Raw genomic sequence first — 17,962 nt, 5'->3', positions numbered from 1 at the left:
ATGACTCCACGGACCTCTGTGCACTTCCCGGACTGCGGCGCTCCTCTCTTGTTTGATTATTGTGCTCTCCCTACCTACCTCTTTTCCTCCCTGATCACACTCTATATCTTTCCAACCCTCTCAATTTCTACTTGTTAATAAAAAAGATGGACTATCTACTTTTATTTGCGTTTGTCCTATAACCGTTTTTTAAATTTGATTTGTACTGAGTCTAGATATGAGGAAACTAAATGAAAAGGGCCGGAGGTAGAAGCTGGTGACATGTTGGGAACAGTTTGCAGGGTTTGTTCTCTGTTTTAATGTCTTATAGGAGCGATGCTCTGTCTCTGTGATGTGCATCACAGCTCAACGTTTGTGCATATAAATCTTCTTCTGCTTAGTAGCTAGAGCAAAACGCAAAACACTGTTTTCTGTTTGCTCAGCAAGTGAACAAGTTGTGTAACACTTTTCCTACTAGTTGTTAATTAAACACAGCATTTAGTTTTAAATGCTTAAAGAGAAATTGAAGATTTCAGGAGCAAATGTTTGTTTTTTTGTGGCTGTGTGAGTCAGGGTTTTACTTTAAACTTTTATTTATGGTTGGTTTTAAGATTGAAGCTCCATGTTGGCTCTGAGCTCTCAACATAAATAATAGTTGTATTTGTGAGGTCTGTTATTTCCCAAGACTTCCTTATTGATGAAAAACATCTTAAAGGGAGGCCTTGTGGGTGTTCTAGAAGACTTACTGGTTTGACACTTGGCCTCAGGAGGTAAGCTGAGAAACATGTGTGCTATAATATACAGTACACATGATTAACAGCGACTTCAGTACTTATTGACACCAAGTAAAGATCTGAAAGAACTTCAAATGAATTAATCTTTTATTGCCATGACACAATTGTTAAACGGAGGAAAAAAATCATTATTTTGAAAAATCCTTATTATTATAAATATGTATTGATTGGAAAAGGATCAGTTTTTACATTTATGATTCATTTAGAAAGAAAAATCCTTTCGCAAACAGTTAAAATGCAAAATATCAAACAATATACACCAATTTGGACATGTGTCAGTGTTACAAATATCAGGTGGGATTGAATTCCAAGGTTTGGAAGAAGAATGGCTCCGCTCCCCACGGTGACGAGTCGGGCAGGAGGCTCAACAAGGTGCATGGAAGGGGAAGATCTAAGGGTACGGGAGGGGATGGCAATCTGAAGGAGATCTGAGAGGTATGGGGGAGCAAGATTATGGATGACCTTGAAAGCAAATAGGAGGATCTTAAACTGGATTCTGATGCGGATAGGAATTCAGTGAAGCTCCTTTGGGACTGGGGTGATGTGATGGAAAGCAGAACTTTTAGTTAATTAATAGTGGTTTAATCATGGTAGTCATCTAAACATAAAAAAAAATACCTTTTGAAAGACTGGTTGCTTGTAAAAGTTTTTGGTTTTCACTGATAAATAATACTGGATGCTGAGCAGCGTCATTCCTTTTATTGCTCCTAAGTTTTCCTGGATTTGCAATGATTTTTTCATTTCTTGTAATTGCAGTTTTCATTAGTACTTCTTTCTTTAATGTTTTAGTCCTCACCAATAATGTTCAGTTGGCTAGTCATCATGGCTTTATCAATTTATATCTGCTTCATTCTCTATGTCTGCTTTCGTCTCCTTAAACCTCAGTCTGCCTCAGCAGATGGCCGCTCACACTGAGCCTTGTTCTGATGGAGGTTTCTTCCTGTTAAAAATGAGTTTTTCCTCTCCACTGTCGCTACAAGCATGCTTGGTGTAAGGGCTTGCTTTTGAGTCAATGCAATGTCAATGTCTCCTACATCTCCTACATCTCTTTACATCTTTTAACTGAGGGGGATGTAAGTTTTGTGGTTAGAATCCCACAAACCGCTATTTGGTGTCCCTGTGAAAAACCGTACGCCCCAGAATTGTTCCCAGGTGCTTCATCATGTTACCCCACTGCTCCCCAAGGGATGGAATAAAAGCAGAAGACAAGTTTTGTTTTAATGTGCAAAGTAGCAGGGACAGTAAAGGTAATTATTATAGATATATGTTTTTATAAAAACCTCCAAACTGATAACTGTATATTACTGTGTAATATTATACCAGATGAGGTGGAATGTGGTTATTTCTAATTCAGTTTTATGAGGGGGTGTGTTGAAGGTTCAAAATCTTTTCTCAGTCTGCGCTTCAGGTGTGTGTAAAATAATTGATTTATGTCTATGCACCATATTACCAGCTATGTTAATAAGATTCTCTGGCTGTCTTCACGCTGTGGTTTCGCAAAGATGAGGGACACCCCTGGAGTTATGATGTAACTTTTATTCTAAGTGTTGCAACCTGTTTGTCTTTCCCATGGTGTGACTGTTTTATTCTGTTTTCCATATTCATGGCTTTCCCCACTTCTCATGTGGTTTGTGTTTTGTAGTCTTTCTCTCACACACATGCTCACTCTCCTTCTGTCCCTCCATCTTCCTGTCAAGCTGCTCTTTTCCTCTGCTACTGATTAAGCCCAAGGTCGGCTCTATCAGAGAGGCAGTGTTTGAGAGCTGCTCTCTGTGCCAGAGAGCCTTCATTCCTCCAGCTTTAGATGTCCCACTGATGGCTTCCCCTTCTCTTGTCATGCCTACCCATAATGCCCCTCCTCATACATCAGCCTATCACCGCCCTTAGACACTTTGGGCCGCAGAAGGGCTTTGCTGTCTGTGCGAAAGTTCCTGCCCTCGGGACAGGAGCCAAAGTTATAACAAATGGGGAGACTGTTGAAGAATGAGTCAGAGATGAAACAAGGTATATTTGGATACTGTAATAGCTGTGTTGTCTCTGTGATGTGCAGAACTGGGATGTTTCTGGTCCTAATTTGTGGCCTTGTAGATTAATTCAGTCGTGCTGCTTCAGTGGTTTTGTTGTTCTTCTGGGGAGAAAAGTTGAGACCTTTGATTAATGCACCATGAATTTGACAGAAATGGACTATGGGTAATACTTCTTTCCCCCTTGGTGTGTTTATGAGCATATAAAACAGTCTGGTTCATGACAGGGAAGATATTTAATTTCATAACTACCATCATATGCTCTATTTATCCCTGTACAGTATATGGTGCAACGCTCGCTAGTTCCCACTGAGTTCAAATTGGGCTCCGAACCAATGAAAACAATATATTGTCTTTAAAGAAGTTATAATTTTTCAACATTTCCATATTCTGTCATGTAACCAAAGTTTTGTACTTTATTTGGATTTTAAGTGATGGAAGCACACAAAGCATATTCTCTTTTAGGTTTCTTTTTAAAAATAAAATAATGGTGAAATATGGTATGCATTTATATACTTTTAGAGCTTTTACTCAAGCGTGTTTCTGGTAGTATAGTGAGGGAACCTGCTGTCTTTTGATCTTCCCGCATCTGATCTCCTAAACCAAAGAGACGAAGTTTTCTGTGCTTTTGCTCCCAAACTGAAGAATTATTTTCCTCTCACTCCTAAGGATACCAAATTCTCTGGTTTAAATCTCCTCTGAAGGCTAATATTTTAGTTTGACTATTAATTCTAGTGCAAACATCAAGCTGGTTTTATCCATTTGTTTTTATTAGTAGCCATTATTTCCATGGCTATTTTTAACTGCTCAAATTGTACTAGTTGTACTTTTACAGTAAGTGCTGTATTTTATTTCCTATTTACTGATTACATTTTTTTCATGTATGGACCTGCACAGCACTTTATTCACTTGGGTATACACAGCACACTTTGGATAAAGCTTGATTGATTAATTGATGTTTTTGTCCGTCAGATAAAATTGCAATCAAATAAAGCTGTGGCTATGACTTGAGGAAATGAAACAAGAAGGTTTGGCATGGGTTTGTTTCCTCTTTTTTTTTTTATTGCAATGAACGGAAAGGTTGTCACCTTCGCTAAAGCTACTCTTCTGCTTCCACCCTGTGTTGGGAAAGTGGTGTCTGACTGCTGCAGCCTGCTGGTCCCTTATCTCCTCTACCCCCTGAATGAAGCACAGAAAATACATAATCACAGTAACCTGTGTCAAACTGATAACCCCCAACGCCAACCAAGAGGCAAGGTTGTGTGTGTGTTTTCATGGTCCCATCTAACTTTTTTTTTACAGACGTGTGTACATGCGTGTTGTGTCTCCAAAGTGGTTGACTGGGGGATAAAGGGGAGAGGCGGCAATGGGGATTTGAAGGCAGAGAGGTAATAGGGTTGTGGGGGTCGCCAAATGAGTCTCAATTGTGATAATTTTCTTGACTGCTGTATGAGGGAGATTGGGGGATTTATGAATATAATGAGGAAAGTAGAGCCTAAGGATGATGTGCGTCTCATGCAAGAGTAATTGAAGAATAATTCATTTGGCTGTAAGACGTTTAACCCAGAGACAGGCACAGAAAGAGAGGTTTTTTGACCTCTGGAGGGTGGGGATATCATGTCTCATTACTGGCCCAACTAGTGTCAGTGTGCCGTGACTGTCACCCGGTGCCGTCGCAGTGGTTCCTGTGTGCTTTATATGGCGTTTGGCTCAGTGCGCCGAAGAAGAAACCATCTCTCTCTATCACCTCAGTTTGTTATCGAGACCAGCACACGCAGGATTAGGGAGTGAAGGGGATTACAAAGAGAAAAGGGGAATAGAAATAGAAAAGATATCTGGTAGACAGTAGATCAGCAATGGAATAGACAGAGGGAGGAGTTAACCTTACATGTATGAACACACACACACACACACACACCCATACGGATCGGTGCACTACTATGAAGCATTGTCTCTCTCTGGAGACAATAATGGACTTATTGACACCTAATTCTAATCAGATACCCACAACAACCTAAGTAATCCACGCATGCAGAGAAATCAAAATGAAAGATTCTGTAGGTTTAGGTTCTGAGTAATCAAGTGGAAGGACACATGGGATAAATCTCAGACCTGACTGAAACGTATTTAATGCAGACAGTAACAGAAGAGCCTATTTTGGTCATGGTAACTTAAAGCTGTCTCCTTATTGGAGAAAATATCCCCTGCATGAAACCAGAGTCAACCCAAGCTTCCGCACAAGTCTTCTTCAAATCGTAAAGGTTCTGGAGGCGTCTTTTCATCCTTAGTTATTTCAATAGACGTTTTCTTTTTTTTTTTTTTTTTCAGGTGTTCTATAGGGTGATTTTTGTCATTTTGTTTTGAAAGGAGTTGAATGTTTCCCTACCTGTGTGACTCGGACTGTTTTGAAAATCCTCCTTTATTTATTCAAAGACATTAAGATAGGAGTATCCATTGACTTTTCTTGCTCTTCTGCTGAAAACTTTTCAATAAGCTATAATGTACCTCCTTTCTCACAGAAGTTTAGCTGAGTGATCATTGGGTCTGTGCTCTCTGGAACACTCAGAGTTTGGAGATGCATCTTTAATAGCCGCCAGTTGTCATTTTAGCAGCAAACAGGTTAAAGTTTTTAGAAAGCCTTCTCTTTTACCTTTTTAGACATGCTTCCTGGGTGATAATTTAATTATGTAAAACCTTTGTTTAGGCCATCAGTTCAGAATAAATCAACTCATAAATTTTCACTAGTAAAAGGCAGGATCATTTTCTAAAGACTAATTTTTCAGCTTCTTCTTTTCATGCATTCAGTACCTTATTTGTCATTCCACTTATTATTCATAACTTTGATAGTGGACTAGTTTGTCTTGTTTTTTTGTTAATAACTAAGGTCAGATGTGACAAATATCTTTTGTGAAGTAGATCTTAATTTCTAGATTATAAATATTTTCCATCAAAATACTTCTTTCCTTTGTCTTTGCAGGCTTTTGCAAGCTCTTTTGTATGATCTTGGAGAGCAGTGCTCCATAGAAGGGGGTTGTCATGACACACTTCCCTCCTGTCTGACTGAAGTGTCTGGCTTTCTCCTTTTCTTTATTGGGGACTGCTGAGCATGCATGAGTGCGCACTCACGCTCACCTAGTATCACCTCTGCCATTCGTCCCTCCTGTTTGCCCCCACCTCATCCTGTCTCATTCACACAGTCCCCCAACACGTACGGACAACCGAGCAAACACCTCAAAGGCACTTTGTGACTTTGACTCCTTGCTGTGGACTTTAAATACACTTCAAAGGGTGTGGGCTAAACTTTTATCTGGCTCCTTCAAATTCTCTAAACTAGTTTCTACTCATCCTTTCTCATCTTAGAATCTCAAGGCTGGTACTCTTACTTAAAGAGCCTGTCCTCCCTATTTCTTTCTTTTTTTTTTACTTGCAAACATGTGCTGCTCCTTTGAGGATCTGTAAGCTGACCCTAGAGTAGCTGAGTTTTTTTTTTTTTTTTTGTCCTGACAAAACTCACATTCTAAAGCTTCAAATCGACGTATTTTTACTGCAGCAATAAAGCAGCAGCTCATATTTTCCAAATCCAGCATGTTCAGTGTTTATGAATAAAACAATGCTAGCTCTGTCCATGGTTTTATAGAACCATGTAACTCCCTGTGAGCCTGAGACATTGATGCTGATGGACACTTACAGCCATGAAATCATGTTATGTTGTGCCAACGCTCAAACGGATGACATCATATCCTTTGCACGGGGTCCTCCAAGACCTCCACTTCCTTGTGTTGTGCAAATACATGTGGTAATATCACAGGTAGTTAAGAATCTAGTGCACGGCAGAGCACTCCCAGGTGCATACAGCGTGACACACAATATAAAAAGGAAAGCTTCTAAAAAATCTTCAAATGCTGCAGACTGCCTTTTCTTTAAAACAGGAAGGTGTTTTTCTCATTTTCTGTTTTTATTGTATATCCTTTTGCTGTGCTTGAAAGATATTAGTTAATCAAATAAGTCGAGACTAAAACAGCTCTTAGACCTTTTATTATTCTGAGGACTAAACTGCTTTCATTTAGGTTTTTGTTAAACATATATTTCAGATAAGAACTTGTCTTTCTTTGTTGACCCCTGCCAAATGTGAAGAGTTTTCCTTTGGCTTATCTTTGCCGTCTTTGACTACGCATTGAAAAGATCAGATTGAATAATAACGATAATCGAGGTTATCTTCATATTAGGATTTACATCCAGGTTAAAAATTCAGAAAAAGGCGATTTTCTTGTTTAATATAATTTCTCCTTAAGTGTTAAAGATGATAAAAATAAATAGTGGCATGGACTCTTTCCTTCAGATGCACTCCTGCTTTTGATATTTGTTTCTTTTTTTATGTTTTATTCTCCGATGTTTGATCTTTGGCACATTTGATGTAATTTATCATTATTTATTTTTTTTGACATTTTACTTTAACAAAGTACATTTTCAAATAAAAGTACAGATTTATTTAATCACATTCAGATTTTTTTATTTGCTTTAACAGTTTTTTGAAAGGATTAACGTCCTCTAATAGTATTGTATTATCTTTTTAGTGATGCATCATCATTGCATAACATAAATTTGAATAATATTTATAAAAGTTTAAGATGAATTACCTTAAAATTGTATTAAATACATGTTTATAATGGTATTTTTAATTTTCATGTTTTACTGCTATATTTAATATGATCAGTGTGTGATCCTTAGTTGCAATAGAAACATATTTAATTTCGAACACTTGAGTGATTGTATTTTTTTTTTTTTGCATGTTAACATGTATTCATTATATTACTGTGCTAATAGAGGCGCTGCTGGTCCAAGAGCAGCTGTATTCTGCAGGTTTGACTGGTTTTATTAACGGCTTGAATAATGACCCCCCCTTTAGCTGCCAACTTAGAGGCAAAGAGACGCACTCTGCCTGGTTACAGACCTCAGCCAACGAGAAAAGAAAACCTGCCCAAATCCTCTTCGCTCTCTTACTTTGCTTTTCCCTCACTTGTTCTCCCTTTCTTTCACTTTTTTCCTTTGCTCCGCTTTAACCCATCTTATACTTCCTGCTCCTTCTTATACGCATTCAGTTTTTTTTTGTTTTTTTTTAGATCCTATTCATTCTTACTTTGGGAAATATAAACAATATCAAAGTCACGTTTACTCGCAGAATTTCTGGAAGTGTCAAATAGCTAATTTACGGCTATTTGTAATTATAGTGAATGTTTACAACATTCTCTTTTTGAGAGGCACTCTTAAATTATTATGGTTGTTTTCCTGCATCTATTTTTCTCAGATGAATTTTGCAAACTTAAGCCGTATCAGTGCCCCACCGCCCCACCGCCATATTCCCTTTTTTTTGCAGACATCTTTTTTCTTTTCCCTCCAACCTAGCTACACAATCAGCCAATAAAAACTCACTCCGGTTGGCCTGATTTCTTATTGGTTACCCAGATCAATGAAACACTACCTATTGGCTGTAGTAAAAATTCTTTTTCAGCAGAGATAAGCAGTTTTGAAGATTTTGAGAACAAATACTACTTTTGATGGGGAGGCTTTGAAAATGTACTAAGGGCTCATCACAAGTACTGAACGGACAAGAAAACTATTTCTGTGAGTGGTTGTATAAAAAAAAACAAAACACACACACTAAAATCATCAACTTAAAACCGCATTTCTGTGAGTCTGTTCCTGTGACTACTTGTAGGGTTATAACATTAACCTTTAACAAATGCACTAAACCTTAAGCATTAATTTTTGCAGTCCTTTCAAAGATACTGAACTGCCATTATCTGAATGTGTAAGCATGTCTATGTCCCAACAAAATGAATAATGAGAGTTCACACATGCGTGCCGCCCTGTTCAGGCCCCAGAATGAATAATTTAGCACTTCGACTCAGTGGTGACTCCGGAGGCACATGACAGTTTGTCTGCATTTGTTATATTTGGTGCATTTTGGTCCAAACATTCATTGTCTCTGAGCATATTGATTGCTAATAAGCAGTTTTTGCCGTTGGTTACAATTGTCTATTTTTCTAGCCGTTCCCTGATCATCACAGCTGGATTCATTTCACCAATCTTTGCACAAACAAGCCGTTTGTTTATTTCAGTCGTGTTGCCACATGTATCATTAGAGTGCAGGTGAGCGTGTGCTGCATGAAAATTGTATTTCATGTTTATTTTATGCCTGAGCAGACATTTTAGAACAGGAGGTGTGGATTTAACTTTCACTTGAGGAGTAACAAATGAGACGCTAAAAACAGAGAAGGTTGTTATTCCAAGTTTTTAAAAAAAGACGTTTCCTTTAGGAAAGCACAGCGGCCTGCATGTTTGTTTGCAACTTGTATGTTTTTAACCTCAATTGAGGCAGGGAGCAGTGTTTACATGTGTACTTAGTTCACACAGTGAGCCTCGGTCCTTGTGCGTCCCCCCAATGTGTCTCCATGCTGGTTGGTATATGTGATTCCTATGGAGACAACCACAGGGCTCAGTGATCTTAACACCAACTGTAAACTTGTTTTCTCTTTAGCCTTGGACATGACATTTACCTTTATGCCTCCCTGGCGGCTTTCTTGAATATCATACCCCTCTTATCTTGCATGCTTTGAGTAAGTGTGTGTGTGTGTGTGTGTAAGTATGAGCATAAGCCTGTATTTGTGTGTTTGCGGCTTTCCCTTGAAAAGCTATGAATCTGCATCAGTGTCTTTACACCTGCGTTGTCTTTTTAAAAGCCTCCAGATAGTTTTATGAGCAGGAAAGCTTGTTGAACGTTGTGTCAGCAGGTTGAGATTTTAACTTGGGGATTAATCTAAACCTTTCTTTATAAGGCATTCAGATGGGAAAGTGGGATTATCGGAAGTGGGAGGGATCAAAGGAAGATGAAAAGCGAATGCTCATATTGGCCAATAACCCCTCACACCAGGCGCGCTGGTGCAGAATGGTAAACAGGAACAACAAACAATTCTGTAGCACTTATCAGGCTTGTTTGGTTTTGTTCTGTATTTGCTTTGTTGTATTTGCAGCAGCATGTGGTAGAACACACATTTACTCTGCACACAGAAATGGATTCATTTCATTCTTGCAGATACATCAGGAATATTCATTTTGCCTAGCAGAATGTAAGGGTTGTATGCTTTTATTAGATTTCCTCTATAGCAGAGGTCTTCCTTCCTGATCCCCAGATGCACTTTCCTGCATGTATTAAGAACTTTTCTGCCTCCACACACCTATCTTAACTGGATGGACGATTACCAAGCCTCTGCAGGGTAAGTCAAGGCAAATTTATTTGTATAACACAATTCAGTACAAAGACAATGCAAAGTCTACATGATTAAAATATAGGAAAATAAAACAAAATCAAAGCAAGTAGACACACTTGATGGCTACTAAGGAGGTAATGCAGTCAATTGATCCAGGTGTATTTGGGCGTAGGTACATCTAAAACCTGTGTGGTACTTACTGGGCCCAGAGGACCAGCAATGAAGACCTTTCATCAGTAGAAGGACTGGAAATTGAATCAAATTTCAATTTGATTTGAGATTCAAAATCAGATCTTTTCTATCCGACCCAATTCAATCTCCAATTTAAATATTGGGCTCATAAACCTTTTTAGCTATTAGTTAAACAGGACCGTAACATTGGAACAAGCATTACATCAATATTTAGCAGCAGAAATAACTTATAGCTTTTAACTTTTACCTTTTTAGCAGACGTAAGGACAGTGGATAATACATTTTTAGAAATTATTAAGATTTTATTCAGAAATTTAGTTTTTTGTTTTTTAACAAAGCCATAGTCAGTCCAAAATAGCAACAGCCTGGTCTGTTGTTTACTAGAGGAAAGGTATGATGTACATTTTCATAGAGAACAATTTGCCATAAATGTTTTAGAGAATTTTTGATGAAGTGCTTATCTATAATATTGTATTGCTCGTCTTTTATAGCTGCAAAACCTGAGTGTCCTGGATCTGCGGCACATCTCGGAACTGAACAACGAAACAGTGATGGAAGTGGTGAGGAAATGTCGGAAGCTCAGCTCTCTAAACCTGTGCCTCAACTGGAGCATCAATGACAGGTAGGTGCAGTTTTTTTTTTTTTTTAATAATGGCCAAATGATACAACAGACTTACTATATTTAGTTCACTTCAATTTTCATTTGATTCACTTCAATATAGTTTGTTGTGGTTTAAGGCTTTATATTGCTTTTTCTCTATTTCCTTTTTTGTATTGTGGTTAGTGCTAAGAAAAATCTAAATAAAATTGCAATATTGATTAAAAATAATCCCAATTTTGATTTGTGGCAAAATCATTGAGCCCTAGTTAAACCCTGATTTAGATGCACCTGTTTTTTATTTTATTTTATTTTATTTTTTTGGAGGAATGGGACAAAATTCCGGCAAAATAGTGTTAGAAGCTTGTGTAAAGCTATCCAAAGTTTTTCAACCAAGTTGTGCAGTTAAAAATACAAGTATATAAGGTAGCCAAAAAATGCAAGTAAACCAATCATTCGGGTAAAAAAAAAAAGAAGAAAAAAATGTAATGACCTAAATCAGGAAATTATTAGACTGGCTTAATACGAGTTAATGAGAGAAAAATATTATGAACCTTTTCTACCTTGTAAGTTTATAAATATGTGGTTTTAGTTATATTTTCTTAAACATTGACAAATACTCAAATAGATATAAATACATAGTTATGAACAGGAAAAAAAGCACCTATTTCACTTAACCTAAACCTTGGAGACGTCAGAGAGGACATTTTCTTTCAGAGATGTGCAAACTGTCAGTTTGTCTCCCAAAGAAATAGGAGGAAATAAAGAAAATGGGTTTATTTGCCACAGAGTTTAAGAGGTCATCAGTTAATCTGTGTCGCTGCTGTTTGTTACCTAAGCACACACACTTGCACACACTCTAGTTGCTTGCTTGTTGTCAATGAAGATCAGAAAGACTCAACCCTAGCTCACGTTTGCTCTCAAAGGGTAGAGCTGGGTCAGCTTGTGTCTGCCTCAAACTGATGGCAGTGTGCTGCACACAGGTAAACAAGCAGAGGAAATGACCCCTTATTTTCAAGACCAATTTGTCCCCCAACTAGAAGCTATTGACGATATAGAGCTCAGCAGGAGGTAAAGCACATCAGCTGTTTCTTTTTACCCTTTATTTAAACACTGAAATAAAAAAATTAAAGTATTGTCCTCAGAGGTTCACGATTGTCTCTTGAATAGAGGAAAGCAGCATCCTAAAGTATGAAAGCAAGAAATAATGGCCAAACACCAACTTTCTATCGTCACAGTCTGATGGGTAGGCAATTGACAGTGGGACGCCAAATTTTTTTGGTCGCTGTCATTTCTTGGGGAGAGAAGAAGCGATGTCCTGCAGGTGGGCAGTGATGGTGCTGTTATTTCTCCGTTTCTTCTTCCAGAGATGATGAGACACCAAAGTGGGATTGTGTTTTTCAAATCTCATATTGTTCAGAAAATGGGGAGCGATTCATGATCACAGGGTAATGTGTGGCAAATGGCTGTGCAAGCTTTTTAGAAACTCACAACAACAAAGTTGAACAGTTTACCTCAATTTACCTTTTGGCCAATCTTTATCTATTCCTGTCCTTTCCATCCAGCTGAATGCTGCCTTTCCTTTTGCAAAACTGCCCAATATGCAACAGTTATTATTAAAATTTGTGTAAATTCTGTTTATTTTTTTTTTAATGGAGAACTGTTATAGTGTGCATAATTAAAGGAAAGATTCCATGACTATTAGGAATGGAACGGTTTATGAAAACCGTCCGAACCGTTTGGTTTGACTGTCTCGGTTCAGTTCGCGTGTGTTGCTATCGGTTCATGCGCGGCTCCTTTTTCTCATAGGCGAAGCGTGTACACTCCAGAACAGAAGGTGGCGGTACTGCGACCAAAGCCAACCACCAGTAGTAAACAAGAAGAAGAAGCAAAGCAGCGTAGTCGGGTGTAGCAAAAAAAAAAAAAACTGTTTTGTGGAGAATTGTGTGGGTATGGCGAGTGGGAAAGAACAGGAGTTGGAAGTAGGGTGGCCAGATGTCTGGCTTTTGGGCCAACAGTCTGGATTTTCAATGCACTGTCCGGCGTCCGGCGCTGCATCCAGCCGGACGTGTATTTGTCCTCCTTTACCCCCAGATTCCACATACTCCGTCAGCGCTCCGCTCCGCTCACGTACGTCGTGTGGAGTACTTGTCTGTCATGTAAATCAATGAGAGCTGTTCCACATCCTCCGCTACTCCTCCGCTCGTCACCGCCCACGTACGTCTTCTCCGTCCTTCACTGTCAAAATACGAAGCTGAGCTATTTTTTGCTCCACTCCGGTCCGTCCAGATCAAGACCCGCAATTGCAATCGCACTAAACAGGAAAAAGAATGTAGAGAAGACCCGGTTTGTCAAATTAAATTATAGTAAAAACGGATTGGTGACTAGAAATTAGAGCATAATTCATAAATAATCCAAAAACGAAGAGCAATTAATTTAATAATTGGATGCAGACTATTGGTGCTTCAACAGACCAGGAAGAAGTTGTGAGAATCTAGAGCGCATCTCACAACGTTAAAAGAAAATTCTTATTGCAGGAATGGATGAAGAGATGATGAGTTTGGAAGCAGAGAATAAACATAGTTCATACAAACTATGTATGATCCTAGTTATCCCTGTTACAAAAATCCACAACAGAAAGAAAATATTTGGGCAGAAACTGAACATCTGCTGGATGATGATGGGGATTTTTTTAATATGTCAGATTAAATTAAGCATTCACAGGTTTTATGCAGGAATGAGGAACTCTAATTTAATGCTCTTTTAATGCTATTAGAAATAATTTTAATGCCATTAAACAAGTATCATGTACATAAGTTATTAGTTTACATGAAATAAGGAGCTGTAAGCACAGTTCCATGACTCAAGTTTGTATGTATATATATATATATATATATATAGATATATAGATAGATAGATAGAGAACATGGTGAAATCATCTTTACTCTCGACAGGCTGCAGCCATGTCACAAATTCCTCTTTTCCAGCCACTTTTTGAAATTTGTATCGTCCTATTCTCTAGCTCTTTCTCCGCCTCAAGCTTCTTTTCCAAACAACTGCTTTATGATCAATTGCAGCAGTTCTGCGCAAATTAATTGTGTCAAAAAAATTGTCACTTTTTAAACACCACAATGTATTAAATAAATACAAATGCTGGGAACCAATTCTTTTTTACTCTTTTCTTTTATGTCTTTAATATTTTGTTCTATTCAGCTACACAAGCATCATCTTTAAACTACTAAGAATTGTACTAGAAATGTGAATTTACCCGATTCTTATTTACACCTTAGTAATTTGTTGATATGCCGCACAATGTCCTCCTTTTTGGTGCTATAGAAATGGCCACCCTAGTTGGAAGACGCGCCAGCAGCACTTTATAGGTCTGCTGTATGGGACCACTTTGCATTTAGAGTGACCTACGATGACGGCGGAAAGAAAGTTGTGGATAAAAGTGCAACAGTGTGCAAGCATTGTGCAACACGCGTTGTACTTTACAAGACATAGATTTTCCTAACAATCAACATACCAAACCGAACCGAAAACCGTGACCACAAACCGTGAACTGAACCGAACCGTGGATTTTGTGAACCGTTCCACCCCTAATGACTATCTCAGTCATAATAAAAACAATCACTATGCAGTCAACTTTTTATTATCAGTCAAGAGCTCAAAGGTTAGATGAGCAATTATCTCTAAAAAAAAATGTAGAAACTGGACAAATCATTAGTTTTCCTACAAACAGAAACCAAAAAGCTTACATTTTTGTAAGAACATGATGAAGTCCACTAAAATCACATTGCTTCAGAATCAGTTTGATGGCAGCAGACTGTAACATCCGTTTCGGATACGTTGTTCAAAAGTTTATTTCTAACCTTTCAAATACATTTTTACTGAATTTGTTATTAGTATATCATATCAGTTCTATAAGCTCTTTATGTGGAAAGAGTACATCCTCCTTCCTGGTCAGCATATGTATGTAAACACAATGCAAATATCCTACCACATATACAGAGATTACATCGTTCTGTTGCAAAGTCCTAATTACAAATTACTTTAAACCTCCTTGTTTGTTTGTCAAGCATTAAAAAATGGCAATGAGAAAAGAATATACAAATACTGCTTCCATTGGCATGTTTTCAGGAATTATCCAATGAATTGGACATTTGAATTTAATGGTCAGGCCTGATTTTTGTGAGCTCAGGTTTTGTTCGATCAGTTCAAAGTGAGAAGCTTTTACTGCCACCTCTTGTGTCTCTTTCAATGGCTGATCTACGCACTGCTTTAGCCCAGAAACACAGAGAAGACTTTGATTTTTGTTTGCCCTTAGAATTTAATTGACCTTTTCTGACAGATTATGAAATATAAACTGGGTGTGGGAAGATGTCAAGGACTATGGTCGCTCTAAAAATGTCCTAACGATGGAAGAAGACAATTATACATTTTGTTCAGAATTTTGAATGGAAAGGATCATCATGTTGTGCTTACAGTGGAAAGTTTTTTGTGAAGATGCAGTCTCTTACTTGACCAATGAGAAATTGACGTTCACAAGGGTTATTACAGCACCTTATGGAATTTAGTTTTTTCCAGTTTCTATTGGTCTAGATCAGAGGTCTTCAACAGGGGGTCCGCGGAGGCACTGCATGGGGGTCGCGAAAGTCTTGGTTGATTACCTTTTTTTATATTCCCTCCTGCAATTTTTTGCACTACTTAAAATGTCTTTAAATACACATTAAAATGAATTCAACACACTGTAGTAAACAGATAAATGAAAGCAGAAGATGTCTTTCAGTCATCAATGCACACATTCAGCGACACACAGGAGCTCTTTGAAGCTGGGCACCGTTTCATTCACAACACCTGTCCCATCAACCAGGAATCAGAATCAGAAATACTTTAATAATCCCAGGGAGAAATGACTTTCATTACATGACTCCATCTGTAATAGAGTGACTATAGGACCAGTTTGATTTAACACAATTTCATACAATATATATAATTAGGGGGTCCCCGCTCCATCTCGCAATCAGTTTGGGGGTCCTTGGCCTTGAAAACTTTGAAGACCCCTGGTCTAGATCAATCATGTCGAGACACTTACATTCAACATGTACTCAGATGCTTTCAAAAAAGGAGCAGGTTCTGGTATTCAACAGTAATTTAGCTCTAATGCCACTTGAGATATTTTCCATGTGAAAACGTGAAAAAATACACATGTAGTTAAAAGCTGGAGCAACAGTTAGGAAAGGAAGACCAACATGTTAGTCTTAAAAAAGTGGTTCAATTATAGCAAAGAGGATTAAAAGAAGCTTTACCAATAAGAAGAGAACAGCCAGAGGAAAACAATACCTTTTGAATCTGCTCTAAATGATGAAGACTTGAATGATCAATGGTATTGAAATCTTCACTGAGGTCAAGTAAATCAACAATAGACTATTGTTTTCTATGCAATACGTCAATTATAAATTGTTAGATTCCATCTGTGTTTTTCAAAACTAGATCATAAAAAGTGTTACTTTGAAATAAATACACTTCTAAGTAATCATGTAGAACCTTTCTCATTTTGCCCAGAAATATCTTCTTAAAGAATGGTCTCTTACTATCTGACTTTTTAAGAGTTTTTCTTTAAAGACTGTATTAAATCTGGCCCTGATAAAGTTGAAAAAAATTTGTTTATGTCCATTTTTTGTTTCTTTAAACCCCCCTTTTTTCTGTCTTAATGGGTACACAGGCTTTGGCCAGTGGGCCTGAAGTATTTCCTAAACCTAGTTTCATGGATTAAGTCAATTAATTTATGTTATGATGCTTCTATTGTAGGAGTTAAGGTGTTTCCAAAAGGGCTTGACAGCACCCCTACCCCTGTTTATCCCTTTCTGTGTTTATTCATCTGTTGTTCTGCCAGCTTCACCCCAACAGTGGAAAATCAATATTCATCCATTTTACCTCCTTTGCATTTTACTGGAGGCCAACATTTGCTTCCTATCTCCATCACTTACTGTACGAGCATCACAAATCAGTGCTCAAATTGGCTGTTCTACATTTTTGTCCCCTCCTACGGAAATCAAGCTAGATGGATTACAGAAACAAGCTCCCTAGTGACTGCAGGAAGCTTATAAAGGAAGAAATAATTGGAGAAGTATTCTCCCAGAAGCAAACCTGTCCAAAAACATTTTAGCATTCGCAGGTGTTTGCATTGGAAGTGCATTTCCAAATAGCCTCTGCTGCAGCCAACTGGCAGTTGTTACAGAGACTGCAGAAGTGCCAAACCTTCAAATCAGATTCTCATGTGATAAATCAGCGTGATCAATGATGTCAAAACACAGTTTCATTGTCTTCTTATCTGGATTTTGCTCAACCTCGACTGTTTGTTTAGAATATTTCAAAAGAACACCTACAGTGCCAAAAAGGGCTTTATTATTTGATTTAAATGTAAAGTTTTAGAGTCAAGTAAACAACAAAGTAAAATAGTTCATATTACTTCAATTAACTCCAACTGCAAATTGCAATCTGATTGTAAAGACGTCAATTATTCTTTTTTCTTTAAGAGATGTTTTAAGGTTGAATGAAGAATGAAAAATGAAAAGAAAAAAAAAACAGTATGATTTTACTTTAAAGTTACGGCAGTTAAGTTGATGTGTTAAATATAAATTAAAGTACAATATTATGATAGAAATGTTAAATGTTTTTAGCTTTAGAATGGTTGAGCTGGTTGAAGTTCTTGTTTTAATTACTGGTAAACATAAACAAGGCTTTTTTTTAAACTGGGGGACATTATTAAACTGATGCAAATGCAGAAAAACACACAGCACCAATGGAAAGTATGTTTTTTAACGGACAATTTTACAATCTCTTCTCTTTGGAGATCAGCCTGTTTTAATGTCTCACAATCCTAGAATATTAGATTGCCAACCCCTGTTTGAAACTGTCATTTAATAAGCTGTTTAATTTGTAGAGTCAGGGTTGATTAATTCCACCCACCCTTCATCATTTCCACCCACCTTGAACAGATTCAACAGCATGCTGCCACCATTACCAATGGTTCTAGCAACTGATGTTGAGCTGAAGAAAAGAATGGCATCCTATTACTGAAGTCCTTTTAGAAATCGTCATTAT

At 37.7% G+C, this 17,962-nt stretch overlaps 1 protein-coding gene across 1 annotated transcript in view; it reads left to right on the top strand.

Moving 5' to 3' along the window:
* The window catches only part of fbxl17 (F-box and leucine-rich repeat protein 17), a 287,750-nt gene that overhangs the window by 92,846 nt on the left and 176,942 nt on the right, over positions 1 to 17,962 (top strand). Inside the window, exon 8 of the mRNA XM_015377171.1 lies at positions 10,749 to 10,879. Within this exon, the coding sequence (XP_015232657.1) occupies positions 10,749 to 10,879 (131 nt within the window). The remainder of the gene's footprint in view (positions 1 to 10,748; positions 10,880 to 17,962) is intronic.

This window comes from Cyprinodon variegatus, unplaced genomic scaffold, assembly GCF_000732505.1.
Source record: "Cyprinodon variegatus isolate N-32 unplaced genomic scaffold, C_variegatus-1.0 Scaffold147, whole genome shotgun sequence".
Lineage (NCBI taxonomy): Eukaryota > Metazoa > Chordata > Actinopteri > Cyprinodontiformes > Cyprinodontidae > Cyprinodon > Cyprinodon variegatus.
Note: the sequence above shows the minus strand (reverse complement) of the source record. Positions and strands in the feature narration are given on the sequence as shown.